The 17,804-nt window shown below is 41.4% G+C and overlaps 1 protein-coding gene across 1 annotated transcript; it reads right to left on the reverse strand.

The window, feature by feature from the left end:
* Positions 1-1,443: 1,443 nt before the first annotated feature.
* znf16l (zinc finger protein 16 like) lies at positions 1,444-17,804 on the reverse strand. Its single transcript, XM_026160908.2, has 3 exons — positions 16,083-17,804; positions 12,898-13,110; positions 1,444-4,438 (listed from the first exon to the last, which is right to left on the reverse strand). The coding sequence occupies exons 1-3, from the start codon at positions 16,828-16,830 to the stop codon at positions 3,732-3,734; spliced, it is 1,668 nt and encodes a 555-aa protein (XP_026016693.1). The 5' UTR covers positions 16,831-17,804; the 3' UTR covers positions 1,444-3,731.

Consider the following 17,804-nt stretch of genomic DNA (forward strand, 5'->3'; position numbering starts at 1 on the left):
TAATAGATAATAGTGAAGAAAACAAATTAAGAAAAACATGGAAACACCGCTAAAATTCAATGTGTGGGCTAAAAATAATCCAGACAAATCTATAACCTATTTTAAAACCTTAAAACACTGAAGATGGTAGAACACCATAGACTTAATCAATGACAAGAATACTTTTGTATCTTGATATATTTTAAAACACATTCAATCACACATTCATGTTTCACAGCAGCTGTAGCTGAAGAAGACGCCCGTGCAGAATAATAAAAAGGAACGGGGCCAGCTGGACTGCAGAGGCTATTAATGTTTGCAGACAAGAGCAAAAGTGTGCCAAACTTTGAAATGTTAAATACAATAAATGTCTTGGCACAGTGGATGTGTTCTCTCGTCAGCGACGCTGGTCCACTATCTGACCGAGGTCTGAACATCTGTGCACATCTGTCTGTGGATGGAAGTCAGGGAAAAGAAGCTACTACATGAAATTATGATTTCAGTTGGGCTGACACAGAGCACAGCTGACTGCATGGATATCTTTCAGGCAGTTTTAATGGTGTATAAAATACTCTGTCTTAAAACACAAAATGCAGGAATAGAATCTGACATTGAGATCGTGAGGTGACTGGCACTGATGCCCTACAGCAAGAGGGCTTTGTGTTTAAACTAACTGGTTAGCTAGAGCATATTTGTGGAGTTTATAGGCTCTTCCACAGTCCAATGAGACACATGTTAAGTTGGAGCAGCTGTACCTCAGAAGGTAGAGCAGGTCTTTCTCTAATCAGACGGTTGGTGGTTTGATCCCTGCTGCTCCCAGTCAGAATGCCAAATATCCTAACTACTACTAACCCCAAGTTCCTTCCTGATATGTCCCATGCTCTGGGGGGCGGGGCTATGGCTTCCCACACCCTCTAGCACATAAGTGTCAAACTCATGTTTGACACTTATGTGCTTTTTTTTTTTCTTTCAGTGGCTAATGACTTTTCTGCAATTCACAATTTTGTATCATCAAACACACAAACTGTAGAATTAGGTTTTAAATATAAACACAAAGTAGCATCAGGACAGCAAACATATCACAAAAGCCAAGTTTTGTTGGTGTTACACAAACAGTCTACATGTGGGTGGTGCTGTCCAAAAGCTTCGTCAGGTCCGTCCATTTAGTTACACATGTAAGAGGGATCCTGGAGATTCAGCGGGTTTGAGAACAAATCAGTTAATATGAACCTACGAGAGTCAAACTGTTACATTTTAGTTATCAAAGATTCATGATTTAAACATACTCCAACCATGTTGGTCAAATAAGAAATGCTTTGCCTTTCTGATTGAAATATCCCAGCATGTCATCAAGTTTCTGAATGCATAAAAAAAGACCAGTGTTTTACTGGCCTGGTAACAAAGATCATTTTATTACTTAAATAATATGAGGAGTAACATAGTGTATAATAGAGGAGCCAATACTTGTAGTTAGATTTATTTTTATTCATATTTTCAGGAGATAAAAAGTCTACACAATGCTGAGGAGGAAAGCCATTAACTCAGGGAAGCTGCCCATTAATCTGGGAAGGGTTAAAGGCCATTTCCAACAATTGCATCTCATTCTGCAGTGAGAACAATTATTCACAAGTGGATAATATTCAAAATCACTGACCCAGGGTTTGATGTCACAGCAAATTCACATGAAGGAACTGTAAACAAACACAAAAAAACAAAACAAAAAATTATTTGGTCTGCTTGTTCTGTTTTGCAGCCACATAGTCATTGAAGCAGTCATGAGCTTTTCTAATACTGCAGCAGGACAATGACCACAAAACAGAAAATATCAAACAGAATGGTTAAAAAAACAGAAAAGAAAGTGTTGCAATGGCCCAGTCGAAGTCCAGACCATGTCGTGAAAGCTGTGGTGGGCCTTAGCAGACCTGTACATAAACACTGAACTGAACCAACGCTGTAAACAAGAGTAGGCCAAAGTCCCTCCACAACAATGTGATGAGGAGACTGATAAAGTCACACAGAAAACATCTTCTTCAAGTGGTTCTCCAAGTTACTGAGTTCATGGAGTGTACTTAGCTTTTCATACGCCATTACTCCAGTTTGGCATCGTTTTTGGTAAATTATTAAAATGCGTTGTTGTTTCAGGATCTTTTGAAATAAGTGCAGAAAGTTCAGTGTTCCAGAAACAAACACACACAGGCTTTTCTTTTTTTTTTGCCTTTGCTTGTTCAACAAACCTAAAACCCAAGTTGGGAATAACAGGTATCACAATAGTGATTAACAGCTGTCTCTGTTAAGCCGAGCTCTGTGTGCGCTCATATAAACATGGGACTTTTGCACGTCATATGACTCTTCCGCATAAAGTGATCTCTTGGGTTTTTCCCCAATCGAATCACAAATGTTACCAGATGATGATGATAAATATAAAGAATATACAAAATGTAAGTTAAATGCAACATTTTTATTGACATGATGAGAGAATAATGCTGCAGAAAGTTATTAATGTGGTGTTTTATTGCACAGAGTGCTTCAATTAATATTAATTCGAGTTAGTAACTTTAGCTCTAACTGCGCCCTTAGTGCTGCTTTTTATATTGACATTGACAGCTGCACATCGGAGCTCTGAAGATTTCATTTGGACATATTTAAATACTAACTATATTAACTATACGCTAATAAAAGAGATGTGTAAATCGCCTTAATTTGTCAGCAGATCAAAATGAAATTATTTTAATGACTGAAGAGGTATTCTTGATGTGTGTACAATGTTCAATGAGCTGCAACTCCGGTAGAGTAGAATCACTTCTCAAATCTAAAATCAAACCCTCTGCAAAGGACCAGATGATTTCTTATGTCCTGATAAGCAAAACCTGTGAACCAGCAGCTACTCCAGAAAGAAATTATACTCTAGCTTTAATTCTCAATGTCAGGTGAACTTGTCATTATGGCAAAAAATAAATAAATAAAAGAATTAGCCAAAGGCTTGCCTGATATGTGACCTTGTGGATGCAATACTAACAACAGACAAAATGAAACCCGGTTTAAAAATATAATATTTTGCCATAATTTAGAAATGTGGCTGTGAATATGATATTCTTATCATTAGAAAGGAAGAAATCTAGGACCTTACCTGTTACACATAGAAGCTGACAAGTTTCTGTGTCTGTTCAAGCAGTTTTAAATTTAAAAAATATGTTGTGCTTTACTTCAGGAAGTAGTTAAGTGACTTTAGAGACAGCAGGTTCTTGAGAATTTAGCTATGACACACCTGCCGTCATGTTTATAAGCACCATACTATACACTATACACCATAGGACTTCCAAGCTCAATGTATACACATTGAAAAAAACTTTACCAATCTCACTGCAGGACAGGTAACTTGTACCAGTGGTTTGCTTAATAATCATTTTGCCGGTGGTTTCCGATTATTCTCAGAGAATTTCAGACTTCATCTGGTGATGAAGGCGTTGCAATACTGTTGAAAGCTAAAGAACAATTCAATGTATTTGCCTTGAGGTCAGTTTATTCAAGACACTGAGGCTCATTAAGCACATCTCCATCATGAATATAACAGAACATGAACATTGGGGCATCATCTCATAAAACCGAGTCTTCACATGTCCAGCGTCCTCACGGTGTCATCAGAGAGCACTGAAATTACGACTTATGAGTCAAACTCTGGATCACAATCTATCTTTGATCTACATTTTAGACTTCATAGTATTAGGAGTGTGGAGAGCAGAAGCAGAGGCCGATTACTGTCCCGGGGTGCAGCGGTGACTCTTGTAGGTGCCCAGATGTCGGAAGCTGCGCCCACACTGCTGACAGCGGTAGGGTGTGGCCCCGCTGTGAATCCTCTGGTGGGTGTACAAGTTTCCCAGTTCTTTAAAGCGCCGTCCGCACTGAGGACATGCGTATGGACTCTCACCAGTGTGCACCCGTTGGTGTCTCTTGAGTCCTGACAGCACAGAGAAACCTTTCCCACACTGAGGGCAAGGAAACGGGCTCTGGGCACCGCTGTGAATTAGCCTGTGGCTTTTTAAGCGGGCTGCATGGCGAAATCTCTCCCCGCACTCTGGACACACAAAGGGTTTTTCTCCAGTATGGATGCGCTGGTGCTGCCGCAGGTTGCCGAGGTAGTTGAAGCGGCGGCCACAGTCCCCACATTCATACCCCCCCTCAATTTTTATCTCCTTTTTTATAGGACCCCCTCCTTGACTGATGCTTGCAACAGACCCAAATTGTGTGCTTCCCTCATTTTGGCTCCCACCAGCCCTCCTGGAATCACCACTGCTATCTCCCATGGAGGGTGTAGTGGAGGACGTGGACTGGAGTGCCTGGAGAGCCAGGGCTCCAGCAGAGTCTGAGTGTATTAGTTTTATGTGCTCCTCCAGAAAGAAAGAGTCAGGGCAGAAGGTTCCACACATTGAGCAGATGTAGGTGTGACTGGATAACTGCTGGTCTGAAACAAAGACAGTTAAATTTACAATGATGAATAACACAGCAGTAGGGAATAAATTGCATTACAGTCTGAAAGTGCTGTAACTAAGTTTACGGATATAATTCCTCCACTGTTATCGTCTTCGATGACATGTTCCAACATAGAGGAGAGCAGCTACCTGAGCTCCCCCAGATCTAGTTGTTAATAGTGTTGCATCCTCACTGGATATGACTTTGGATACCGTAACTACTCTAAGAAGAAAGTCTCAAATCAGAAGTGCTCTAATGGGGTGATATGGTCCTATAAGGTGGGTGGCTGCAGCTCAGGTGGTAGAGCGGGTCACCTACAAACCAGAAGGTTGTTGGTTCAATCCAGTCTGCATGCCAAATATCCTTGTGCAAGATACTAAGTAAGGGTGAACGTTAGACACAAACTATGCTGTTAAAAACAATATAGAAAAAGTGCTTGTGTGAATGAACCAGTCCACTGACTGATGAGATGTATGTGAGGAGCAGGGTTCTGGATTTAACAGGGAGCCAATGAAGGGAAGCCAATAAAGGAGAAATCGGCTCTCTTTCTAGTCCCTGTCAGTACTCTTGCTGCAGCATTTTGGATTAACTGAAGGCTTTTCAGGGAGTTTTAGGACATCCTGATAATAACGAATTACAGTCGTCCAGCCTAATAAATGCATGTCACTCTGAGACAGAATATTTCTAATTTTAGAGATTTTGCACAAATGGATGAAAGCAGTCCTACATATATGCACTGAAGGACATATCATAGTCAAAAATGACTCCAAGATTTCTAATGCCATGTGATGATCCTGAGCTCTGTCTATCCATGGAGCCAGATAACACACACCAGTTACTTAAACTGCAGGAAAGTCTTAAAAACAAAGACCTAGATGTCCTCTAACTTCCTGCTCCTAAATTCAGATAAACTGAGGTCATTGCACTAAAAATGTTAGCGATATGATATCTAACCAGATCTTTAACCTGGGTGCCATTGCTTTGGCCTGCATTAATAGTGTGAGGAATTTAGGAGTCATTTTTTTAACAGGATATTCTCAATGCACTACTGTAATGAATTATTATCACGTTCCCCCAAAAACTCCCTAAAAAGCCTTCAGTTGATCTAAAATACTGCAGTGACAGCACTGACAGGGACTAGAAAGAGAGAGCAGCTTTCTGCTATATTGGCTTCCCTTCATTGGCTCCCTGTTAAATCTAGAATTACATTGAAAATCCTGCTCCTTACAAACAAGGTTTATAATAATTTGCCCTATTCTATATTCTTCTTCTTCTCTTGGCTCTTGATGGAGGCGGTCACACTTTCTCCTTCTCCCTCTCCCTTGTCTTTCCTGCTTGGCTTCTCATGTCTATTGTATAGTCTCGCTTATTCTCTAACCCTAAGAGAGTCTCCCAGACTGGTTCTCTAAAAACCTAAAGAAGAATTATGGATTTGATCAACTGGTCCCTTAATGAAACTGACACCTTCCTGGGCTTGGGAGAGCCTGATTGTCCTGCGGCGACGTTTGCTGACGGCTACTCGATGGTAAGTTGCGTCGTGTGTCTGGCGACACTCTCGATGGAGGACAGTGAACGACATCTACCAATTCGGAACCACGATAACAGAGTTCTGGCTGATTGGACCTGGCTTACTGAAGAACAAGAAGCGGCTACAGCTGTTCAAAATCCCACAAGGCTGGCCGACATGATAGACGATGGACAGGGCTGTGAGTACTCAGACTGTGTTTTTGAATGCTATATGGATAAGATCTTGGAGAAGCTCATGGCTCTGCTATATGGATAACATCTTGAAGAAGAACAACACGAATTGAGAGACCTGGTGACCAGTGACAGACATTAGACCAACTGTAAAATTGGAAGCAGTTTGTTCGCACTAACCAAAACAACTACCATCTTCATCTCATGGCGCCAGCTGGATGCTCAAGGCAAAAGCTGACGGGAATAACAATCCTCCTTTGGATAACAAGACTGTGTTGTGACTTTCTCCCTCCTCATTCAAGGCCACCCGCGTCGACCGAAGATTGTTGACTTTTGTCTAACTGGGTGAAGGGACACTTTCTCTCGGCTGAACACGGAACACACACACACACTCATACGCACACATATGCATGTACACTGACACAGACCTACAATCACCCCCCTCCTCCAAATGCCTTCGAAGCTTATGTCTTCTATGTAGTGAGATGTGCTGATTCATGTGCTGAGGTGTTTTTTTCTGTTCTCAAACTGATCTCCCTGTTTGAGTTATTTTTTCTCCTCGTCTTTTCTCATGTTATGCATTTTCCATTGTTCTCCAAAAGTTGATTCTGTTCATCTGGACGTAGCATTTTCAGTCTCAGCTGACTGCAGCTTTCAATCTTATAAACAGTACATTTGCATGATGACTGAAACCAGCCCACTGAAGGAACAATGAGCTGGGAGGTCAGTTCCTTAATCTTAATTATGCAAATTTTCATGACCATTGATCAATGAACTGAACTTCAGGTAAGAAGTTATGACCTGCAGTCTATCTGGGTCAGATATAAACCAAGTTTAGGTGGAGTTTATTTTCCTTGTGCTGACTTTTTACTGTCAGTTACAATAACTCGTACTGCATACTAGCTAGCATGACGGAGTTTCTATACAGCTGGGTGGTGCTATGATGTTACTAATAGTGAACTTTATTTTATTCATAAGGTTAGTTAGTAGGGTTGCCAACCATGCCGTATAAAACGGAATCGTCACGTATTCAGAGAAAATATCAAGCGTTTCGTATTGAGCTGAAAAGGAACACAGTTTGTCCTGTACTTTAGCTAGAATGAAAAAAAGACACAAAGCTGGAGTCATTCTGAATCTTTACGCTGCCTTTTCTTCTCTCATTCAATCATGAAACTGATCAATGATCAGCTGATCGGTATTTCTGATGCAAGTCCCGTCTCTCCTTTGTTTATCTCTGACTTTGCGCCAGAAAGAGGAAACCAGCGGATGTCGCGCTAAACAACAGCAGCACGTTTAAGCTTGATCAGCTGTTGTTAGAATTTATTTAATATTAATTTCTAGTATCAGCTGATGTTTGCTGGAGCCACAGCTGTAAAGCTGCTGGTCATGATATGGTTTGGATATGTGGTGAGAGGGAAACATGAAGATGAAACCAGGAGATGTCCTTACTGAATCATCAGAGCTGAGCAGGTGATGGAGAAACAGGTTTACCTTTTAGGTGACATGAATGAGTTGAAGGGAAGTTATGAACTGTTTCTGAGAGACAAATAACACCAGGATCCTTTTCTAAGTAGCTGACAGCTGGTAACTGTGCAGGGGCGAGTCTAGGAAAGTTTTGCCAGGGGGCCAGGTAGGGCATTAACAGGGAGAGGGGGGCACAAAGACATACTTTCTTATTTTCATTTAAAATATCTAGCTTTTATTAAATAATTATCTGAAGCTTAAACCAAAGTTTTTATCTGATGTAAAATGTATAGAAATCATACATATACCAACAAGACTGTACATCACTGTCACCACAGCGTTTGTTTTCATGCAGTGAATTAAAAAATAAATGGCCGGGCCAGCGGTGCACATTGCAAATTAGCTCGCATAGACACATTAGTTGTACCGCTTCTTAATGACGGTATCTTAGCTAACAACCCCAACTACCAGATTCAACTTGTAATTGGCTAAAAATCACTTAGCCTACTGGTGAGAGGGACGTTGCTAGCTGTCAGTTTTTTCAAGCAATGTTGAAATTTCCACATTCTGACACTTCAAATGTTTCAGGAGCTGTCCGCTCAGCGCAGCAACTGTTAATATAGTGTTATTAAATTTATTGCTAATGCAATTATATGGCACATTGACTTCTGAGGAAATTTTAGATGGCACTCGTCATCAAAAAGGTTGCCTACCCCTGCTCTAGGACAACAGGACACACATGCTGTTTGGTTTCTGTGGCTTGATGGACCTCCAACCAAAGGCTGCAAAACTGAGTTGTGCATTATGTGAATGAGTGTTCAAAGGAGCTTACAAAGAAAAGCGGCTGGACTTCTTTAAGTTGCTTGAAGACGTTTCACCTCTCACCCGTCTTCAAGCAACTTAAAGAAGTCCAGACGCTTTTCTTTGCAAGCTCCTTTGACTACAATGACCTGGATGACTGAGAACCTTCACAGACATGTGAATGAGTGGTATTTGGTGTGTTAGCCGGCCTATTCCTGTTAGCTGCAACCATAAGAAAACATCTCAGGCAGTATGAAGCGTTTCCGTTGCAGTTCATGTAATGTGGTGGCTGTAGCTCTTGAGGTAGAGCAGGTCACCTACTGATTGGAAGGTTGGTGGTTAGATCCCTGGCTCCTCCAGTCTGCATGCCAAGTATCCTTGGGTAAGATACTCACCCCAAGTTGCTCTCCGATGCATCCATCGGAGTGTGAATGTAGTTAGAAAAGCACTCAGTTTAGAGTCAGTGCTTGTGAGAATGGGTGTGAGTGGGTGAATGTGACATGTTGTATAGAGTGCTTTGAGTACTCCGGGAGAGTAGAAAAGCGCTATATAAGAATCAGTCCATTTACCATTTGTGGAGAAGGCCTTTTTGGTTACCACAACAGCAAAGGAGATTCTGTCAAACGCAGCCATGAATCTGTGCAAATGGGACAAAATCACCAGATCTGAGAGTTATGTGGACAGACAGTGCACACAAATGAGGTGGTCGTGGAAATGTCAGAATCAGAATCAGTTTTATTGACCACGTATGTGCGCGCGTATACAAAGACAACAACAACACGTATGGTGCAGAGAGCAAAAATGTTGGAATGAAATTATGGGATAAATAAGGGATGGATAAGTAATTACATACAAAAGAACAAAACAGTGTATGCAGTACGCTTTGATTTCAGCAGGTATGGTCCTGTACTATGACTGGTACAGGACTATGTGAATGTAGTAAGTATTCATCAAAGTGATGGCCTATAGAAAGACGCTGTCTTCTTGTTTTGGCATACAGTGCTCTGTAGCGCCTACCAGCACCAATGACTTTTTCTGCAGACCTCATTGTCCGTTGTAGTCTGGTCTTGGCCTGTTTGGTGGCTGATCAAAGCCCTACAATAATGGATGAGCAGAGAACAGACTGGATTATAGACTGGATCAACAGTTCCTGAGGCGAGACTGTGGATCCCAGAAACCTGAAGGTTTCCACAGCAGACACAGTGCTTTTGAGTAAGGTGAGGGGGGATAATGGAGAGTCCACAACTAGGGCTGGGCCATATCATACCGTTCACGGTAATACCGGTATAATGTTGGGCAAAAATAAGAAAATGACGCATGTGCAGTGCCTTTGTTTTCATACGCACATGGCGGAAAAAGCATGGCGGCGACGGAAAATGAGAAGGGCGAAAGCGGATCGTTGAATGAAACGGATGAACCAGAATTGGTTTGTAAAAATGCTGCAACTTCAGTGGTGTGGAACTGGTTAAGCTTTCATCCGTCAGATACACAACAAAGCACTATTTTGTCAAATGTTTTAGTACGACTTTGCTAAGCTACGAAGCCGCACTGCTTGATGGACTGTCGGAGCATTACGGCTATCGTAGGCGGAGCCTCGCGGAGTGATACGTACTGTGCTTCAACATAATGTTACCGTATTGTGTGTGCATAACCTCTTTTTAACTTTAGTGGATATTATACATGGTTATGCTGAGGATAAGTCGGCCAATTTCCACTGGAAATGCCTTTTGGTTAAACTGTCAAGAAGGAATTTGCATTTGCAATGTTAAATGTTTATATAACTTTAATGCACATAAAAAACAGCTGCTTGTTTAAGTGAAAATACACTGATGGTTTTTTTTTTTGCACTAATAAAGTTGTGGAGTTGTAAAGTATTTTGTTTAGTGTCAATCATATCGTCAGTTATATCGTTATCGCAAATTTTCAAATGTATATGGTGATAAATATTTTTGGTCATAGTGCCCTGCTCTAGAACTGGGCGATATGACCCAAAATTCATATCTCGATATTTTAGTTTTAAAGCCATAAGGTAAGAACAAAAACAGAGTTCTTTTTGCTGTGTCCCAGATGTCACACAGGCACTTTTATTAACATAGAGCGTAGATGTACATGAAGAAATTACTCAAAAATAAATTATGAGCATTTATTAAATAATAATGTTCCATAAATAAAAGAAAACTGTTTTTGTGCATAACAAAAAGCTCACAATTGTGCAGTCAAAATGTAAACTGACAGACGCTGAGCATAATAACAGACAGATTTCACAGCTGCTCTGTTCCCAAGTTCTACTGCGTGACTGACAGCCTTGAGTTTGAAATCCGCTTCATAACCACGTCTCTGAACAGGTGCCATTTATGGTCCTTATACACAGTACGGTAATATCACGTTGAAGCACAGTACGTAACACTCCGCGAGGCTCCTCGGTAGCCGTAATGCTCCAACAATTCATCAAGCGGTGCAGCTCCGTAGCTTAGCAAAGTCGTACTGAAACATTTGACAGATTGCTGAGCGCTGTGTACCACATAAAATCGGTTTGCGGTCATCAAGCACTACCAGAATTCATACATAAGGCGCGCTGTCAATTTATGAGAAAATGAAAGGATTTTAGGCCATGCTAGGCCATGGCGTTAGGCGGTTAGCTCGCTAACATGTTGACGCTGTCCACCCCCACGCACGGGGCGATCCGCGGTAACTCGTTAACGGAGATTTGCCGTGTCCATCTTGTCATTGCCTGCAGGCGAAGCTATGGGGGAGGAGGGGGAGTGGTGTTCAGTGAAGGAGAGGCGAGGCCGAGTAACGTTGCGTAGAGACAAAAGTGGATGAAAGAGAGGCAAACTTGCGGCTCCACAAGAATAGTTATAACGTAACATGGACTATATCGATATAAACGATATTGTCACATCTTATATGTCGTATGAAAATATATCAATATTTTTAAAAAACTCGATATATCGCCCAGCCCTACCCTGCTCTATCCACAGCCTCTCTAGTTTTGAGCGTATTCAGTTCTGTTACTCTGACTGCACCACAGGGCCAGGTGTTGAACCCCACATCTGGTAAATGGAGTGGTTATTATACAGCGCTTTTCTACTCTGAGTGCTCAGATAGAGTAGAAAAGCACTCAAAGCTCAAAGCGCTTTATACAACTAATTCTTTCACCCAATCAAACCCACATCCACACCACACAAGCACGTTTTCTAAGTCGTTAAGTGCCTACTATCTAACAGTCATACACAGTCATACTGCGATGAATGCATCGGAGAGCATCCATTCTTGATGAGTCCTGAACTTTGAGGTGTTAACTACTTTACTTGAGGTAGAGGCCATGTTGAATTCCCGACCTCTTTCTTATGTGTACAGTGATGCATCAGAGGTCCGTTTGGGGGAGACTCACTTCTATTCTGCCAAAGACTACACTTTCCCTATCTCAGACGATCAACGTAAGCTGGGGGGGTCATTGGTCGAGGACGAAGTATGGGTAGAGATTCTTAACCAGCTTATGGAGCCACTGGCAGTGACAACTTGACAGACGGCTCTGAAGTGAACTGCTCTGGATTTGCTCTGAAGTGTTGAAAGTGGGAGATGTTGTCTTGACTGGAGACAATAACTGACCCTCCCAAACCTGGAGGATCGGGAAAATAGCATTTATTCCCAGGGAGTGATGAACGCATTTGTTCATGTAATGTTCGCACTTGTGAGGAAGTTTGCTGAAGAGACCTGTTTGACTATCATATCCATTAGAGATGTAAGGTAGCTGGATACTGATGAACAACTGCTGATGGGGGGGTGAGGATGTTGTGAATTGAAATTAAATGACACTTTATGATATTGGGTTCAGCTGATTCAGCTTATCCTTCCTTGTCATTTATTACAGTGAATATATAAACTGCAGCTATGTTTAAACTGCTAGTGACAATCATTTTTGCTTTATTGTGAAAGGTATAGACAGGAAGTGTTTTTATTTTGAAATGCAGGGAATTATCCTAGTGCTGCTGCTAGCCTCTTGCTGATGTTATGAAGGTTATGTGCAGAATATGAAAGTTATGTATCCCTTGCTATTCGTCAACATCAGCATTTTCATCAAGTAAATATTTAGTTTGAAATTGTCGGTTTCAGTCGTTATTTGAAACGTCCACCACACAACATGCCTTGAGTTGATTATTGTTGTGAACCACCACTTAAAGGTGGGTGATTTAGCCTTGAAATTAAATCACAGTGTTTCAAATAAATTCACGATAACATTTATGACATAAACACTAAACAAAATTTCATCGCCGAGCGCAGCAACCAGGCAGCTGCATTTATTAGTGTGCACAAAATGAAAGTTATTTTCTTATCAAAGTTTCTGTCACTGATGACAGACAACCTATCTATGTGTCACCACCAGTATTAAAGTTCAGCTGTATACACTGACCTGGTATTGCAATATGCCACTTGTAATTGTATGCAATAAGTACGGGGTTTTAAAATAATTCGCTACATTCGCACCTGCCTCAGGCCTGTCTGTGCAGTCCTCCAAAGGATTCCCTTCCTCCCCTGGAGAGCTCTGAGGCTCCATAGAGAAGTCGCAAGGCTGGGCACGTGACAGCGGAGTCTGTGCTTGCTCAGGTATCGACCCCTCCCTCGTGGTCGAGTCATCTTCATTCCCATCATTCTCTGTCTCAGTGGTGCAGGCGTTCTCATGATCAGGCTCCTTTATAACTGTGGCACAATAGCAGAAAAATCAGGGTTAATATTAATGTTCTACAAGCCAGTGGTCACCATATAAATAGACTGATACAACAGATCAAATCAATATAAAGACTTATTACTTGCAAAACTGTCCAGATCTAAAATGTTGATATATTATTGGATATTTTTGAACAATTAAGTTTAAAATACAAAACTTGAATTTGCAGAAAAGTAAAAGTCAACAATGGAAATCAAATTTATCATGAAGTGTATGAATACATTATTGTATTACATTTTTATGCTGTTCATAAAAAGGTAATGATTGTGCTTGATGGTGATGTCCTGGAGTCAGGTGGTCTGCCAGCACCACTAACCTAACCCCATAGAGGCCTGTATAGGGTTAGGGTAAATAGTAGGGGTGCAACGATACACAAAATTCACGGTTCGGTTCGATACTTTGGTGTCACGGTTCGATATTTTTTCGATACAAAAAAAATGTTCATGCCTTTTTAATTTGTCATTTATTAAAATTATAAATATATATTTTAACTCAAAAGTACAGTTTTTAAATTTAACCCTAACCCTTGTGCGCGTTTTTTATTTTGACAGCGAATGCGCACCTGCGGACCATTTATGTGCAGCCCTGGTTATTTAGCTCATCATATTGCAGCCACAGAAATTCTTTTGTCCATGAAACCATAAAGCTGCACTTTCTTTTTGCCTTATAGTCTGATTTGTCATAACTTCTCCGTTTTGTGGTAAGCTTTTCTTTGGCTGTCACTTCTTCACCCTGACCTGTCTTATTTGGCTCAGCAGAACTAAAATATATATCTGTCTGTGAAGGTTCTCAGTCATCCAGGTCATCGTAGTCAAATATAAATCCTGCTGCTTTTACACACGCACTCACATAAGCTCAGCGATTCTCTGCGCGATCAACCTCTCACATGTTTAAGCTGCAGGAGATTTCACTTGTCATGTTTGCATAGTAAGCTAACGATTAATAAGACGATGTCAGAGGAATTGGTGCACAAATTATCATCACTCACAGATCAGTGCTGTCGCTCTCTATACACAGTTACACGATTGCAAAGTGAAAGCAAAAAACAAGCGCAAATTCAAACGCGATTTCAATATGTCACATATTGACAGTGGCTCACCGATGCCAATGACATAATTACCCAGCTACATTTCCGAAAGAATGCAAAAGCATTGACATATATTTTTCCTTCCTACAATAGCCCGACGGGCAGGGAAGAGATAGATTTTGGTAGCCCGACTGAAAAAATCGCTAGCTCCAGGACGTCGGGCTAGCGATTTTGCGAGCCCTGTATCTGATTGAGGAATCACTCATCTTTGGAAAAGAGAGTTTATTACAGAGAAATGGCTCTTTCCAAAATAAAAGCTATACTATCCGCTTCTTCTGGGCTATATTCTCAGCAGCATAAGGAGAATCATGTGCTAACAGCTGTCTAAATGACTCGGCTAAAGTTAGTAGCATGCTTGTTGTTTTTGTCTTTGCACTAGGATGATGTCGGCGTAAATGTGCAGTCATATTCGTTGTGTTCCCGCTAGTGCTTTCAGGTTAATCTCGTTGAAATGACCTTAACGCCACAACACGGCAAATCTCCGTTAACGAGCTACCGCCGATCACTCCGTGCATGGGGCTAGACGGCCAACACGTTAACGAGCTAACTGCGCTAACACACTAGTTCACACCAATGTAATTAAGCATTGCATGGCACATCCAACATACTGTTTTACTTTAGTCCATGACTCGCTTACCTTCAGGGTCATACGTCACATGAAAACCAAAATAATTCCAAACGCCAGATCTGAATGTTGCAAGGAGAGCTTAACTTCTGTCTTGCTAGCTTGCCCTGCGCTCATACTTCTGACTATGCTGTCTGTGTTGAGCGCTCAGTGGATCTGCGCTCGACAGTGCAGCCTAGGCGGAGTAGTCGAACGCAGATTCACTGAGCGCTCAACACAGACAGCATCGTCAGAAGGAAAGTTGATAAAATAAATTACAAATGTTGTATTGTTCGATACATATGCGTACCGAACCGGAAGCACTGTATCGAACGGTTCAATATTGATACGAATATCGTTGCACCCCTAGTAAGTAAGTGGCCCCCAAATCACATGACTGATTTAAAATGACACAACCTCGCAGTGTCTCGTTTCAACTTTTGTCCAAAGTGTGAACCAATATGTACCAGTTTTTTTATTTTGCTGATAGGTAAAGTACAATAAGACTTATGATAAATGATTTACACGATGCTTTCCATGAATGCATCGTCACATTTAGTGCAATAAGAAAAGGTAAAAATGGGATTTTCTAAAGAAAGCCCTCACAAACAAAGTGCTTGTGAGAAAAACAAAGGAAAAACAAACATGTCACTCCCCATTTCTGTAGGAAAAATGCACCACACCAACCAGGGGAAGAGTGAGCGTGATGGTAAAAGATTTGTGACACTCTGCTTATTTGGAGTGTGTAGTTAGTGTGTAGTTAGTGTGTAGTGTAGTCATTATTTTCTTTTGTGCATCCAAACAGTGAGCCAACTGTTGAATGTCACAGACGCTGGTAAAAAAATCTACCAAAGACAGTTTGCAATATAAACACTGTCCCCACGTGGACAACAGGAGGATGCACCCTGAACGTGCTGGGCTTGTGATGTCATTAGTTATTTTGTTTTAGCAGCAAACTGCAAAAACACATAATTTGTTCCCATTTTAACACTACAAAAAAAAGTGCCAAAAATGGTCACTATGTGCACAGAAGAGTTCATGAGAGGTTCGCGTGTGAAACGCATGCTCAGTCATGCTTTAGGACGCATTTGGAGTTGGAGAGCCTTGGATGCCCTTCAACAAGCCTGGAGAACTACTTCAAGCACTTATACGTTTCTATATTGTGGTAAACACGTACTTGGCTCTGTAGTCATATTAGTCATCAAGTTATAAGTAAATAAGCATTATTTATGACTACGTCTATGTGTGTTTACCTTTCAGGTCTGAAGTGTATTCCATTGGTGCCATCCATTCATATTCATACATTCGCTTGCTACCGGAAGGGAGCATGCTGAAGATGTCATCTGTGGTGGACTCGGAATCTACGTGCATAGACACGGTCCCGGCCATCCCGCTGTCCGACCACAAGTTGAGGGAATGCGGGTCTGGCCCTTGGCGCACCTCCCTGTCACCGGCCTGGTCGCTCTGGTCTCCGTCCATTTCAGCACATCCTCTCGAGTTCTTGTCTTTCATCAGATAGTGACAAATGGCGTCTATATTTTCCTTCTTCACACCAGACATGAGCGCTTTGGCTCTCCGTGGGTCGATATTGTTGTGCTTGGCTCCAGAGCTGAAGTCATGTTTCTTGAAGCCAGCCTCTGCAGGCGGCTCTACGCTCGCCACGCCAGGAAATGCGTCCCTACCATCCCGCTGAACTGTATCCAGTTGTGCTTTTAACATTTCGATTTCTTCGCTTTTCTCGCGAAGTTCCATTTTCAATACTCTTATCCGGATGCTGACCATTTTACGGATCTCGGACAACGCAGTCTCCAGCACTACGGTGATGTTTCTCCCGAGGTGCTCAGTGATGTCGCTAACCGAGCAGAGAAGCTCTTCGTCGGGTTCCAGCTCCACGAAATCACCGTCAGCTGCACTTACTGACCCGGGAGGCTCCATGAAGACGCCGTGGGCTTCAGGAGACAGGCTCGCTTCAGTGAAACTGTGGTTTCGTTTGCGACTCATAGATTATTTGGATGGAGCGCTCGGTTTTCTTCAGTTTGGGTAGCTGGAAGCTATTTAGCAAGCTAATGTTTGGATGGTGCTGAGAGACGGTCGGATTGTTAGGTTTGCCTCACTTAACGTGACTGTTACCGGAAATGTATTTTCAAAATAAAAGCATTTCGTGCCGAATAGCTGTCTGGATGTAGGCTCATTACCCATTTTGTTTCGAAATGAGTGAATGGAAGTATTGTTTTCGACACGTGGTACTTGACAGACACAGAACAGAGCTGCAGCAATATCAGAGTTTACATGAATTACTATAAGCCAAAAGCATGCACCAGGAAACGAATGCACTGCACTCAGTGAAAATAGGAATGGAACTGATCTTATATTTATTTCACACATAACTATACCATATAAAATCTATTTGAAAACAAAAGACATATCAGTGCATCTGTATATGCTGTCTCTATATAAACATCTGTATACTTATTTGTACATAATCTGTTCATAACTATTCCCACCTGTTATCCCCCCACTCTGTGTATAATCTGCTCCTGTTGCACTTACTGCTCTTGCACTTCTGATTAGATGCAAACTGTATTTTACTATCCCGTATTTATACATGTGTATTTATACAATACAGTTGAATCCTAATATCATTAGATACATAAAAACAACGTCTTATAAAAACAAAACGCTAGTGACTCTATCAATGTTATTATTGATGGACTGAATTTACAAGTTTTGCTGTTTTCCTGTTGGATTATTATTGTTATCAGCATGAAAGACACATAAGTGCGTCGGTGGCCAAGGCGTGCCTGTTCTCTCCTCAGTCTCTCTCCTCTCAAAGATCAGAACAAAATCAGTGTTAGCTTAGAGTAGGTTAATTAGATAAGTATAATTCAAGTCATTTGATTATTATGTGATTATTATTATTACTTGGTTTGTTGTTTGCTTTGCTCCTGCTAAATTGCTTTACTAAAACAATCTTC

Source organism: Astatotilapia calliptera, chromosome 3 (genome assembly GCF_964374335.1).
Source record: "Astatotilapia calliptera chromosome 3, fAstCal68.1, whole genome shotgun sequence".
Taxonomy (NCBI): Eukaryota; Metazoa; Chordata; class Actinopteri; order Cichliformes; family Cichlidae; genus Astatotilapia; species Astatotilapia calliptera.

Excerpts from the sequence above, each read along its gene's own strand:
- znf16l (XM_026160908.2), bottom strand. The coding sequence starts at position 16,830 with ATGAGTCGCAAACGAAACCACAGTTTCACTGAAGCGAGCCTGTCTCCT. Across the intron at positions 13,111-16,082 it reads ATACACTTCAGACCTGAAAG|TTATAAAGGAGCCTGATCAT; the intron begins GTAAACACACAT and ends ATTGTGCCACAG. Across the intron at positions 4,439-12,897 it reads CACAGACAGGCCTGAGGCAG|ACCAGCAGTTATCCAGTCAC; the intron begins GTGCGAATGTAG and ends TCTTTGTTTCAG.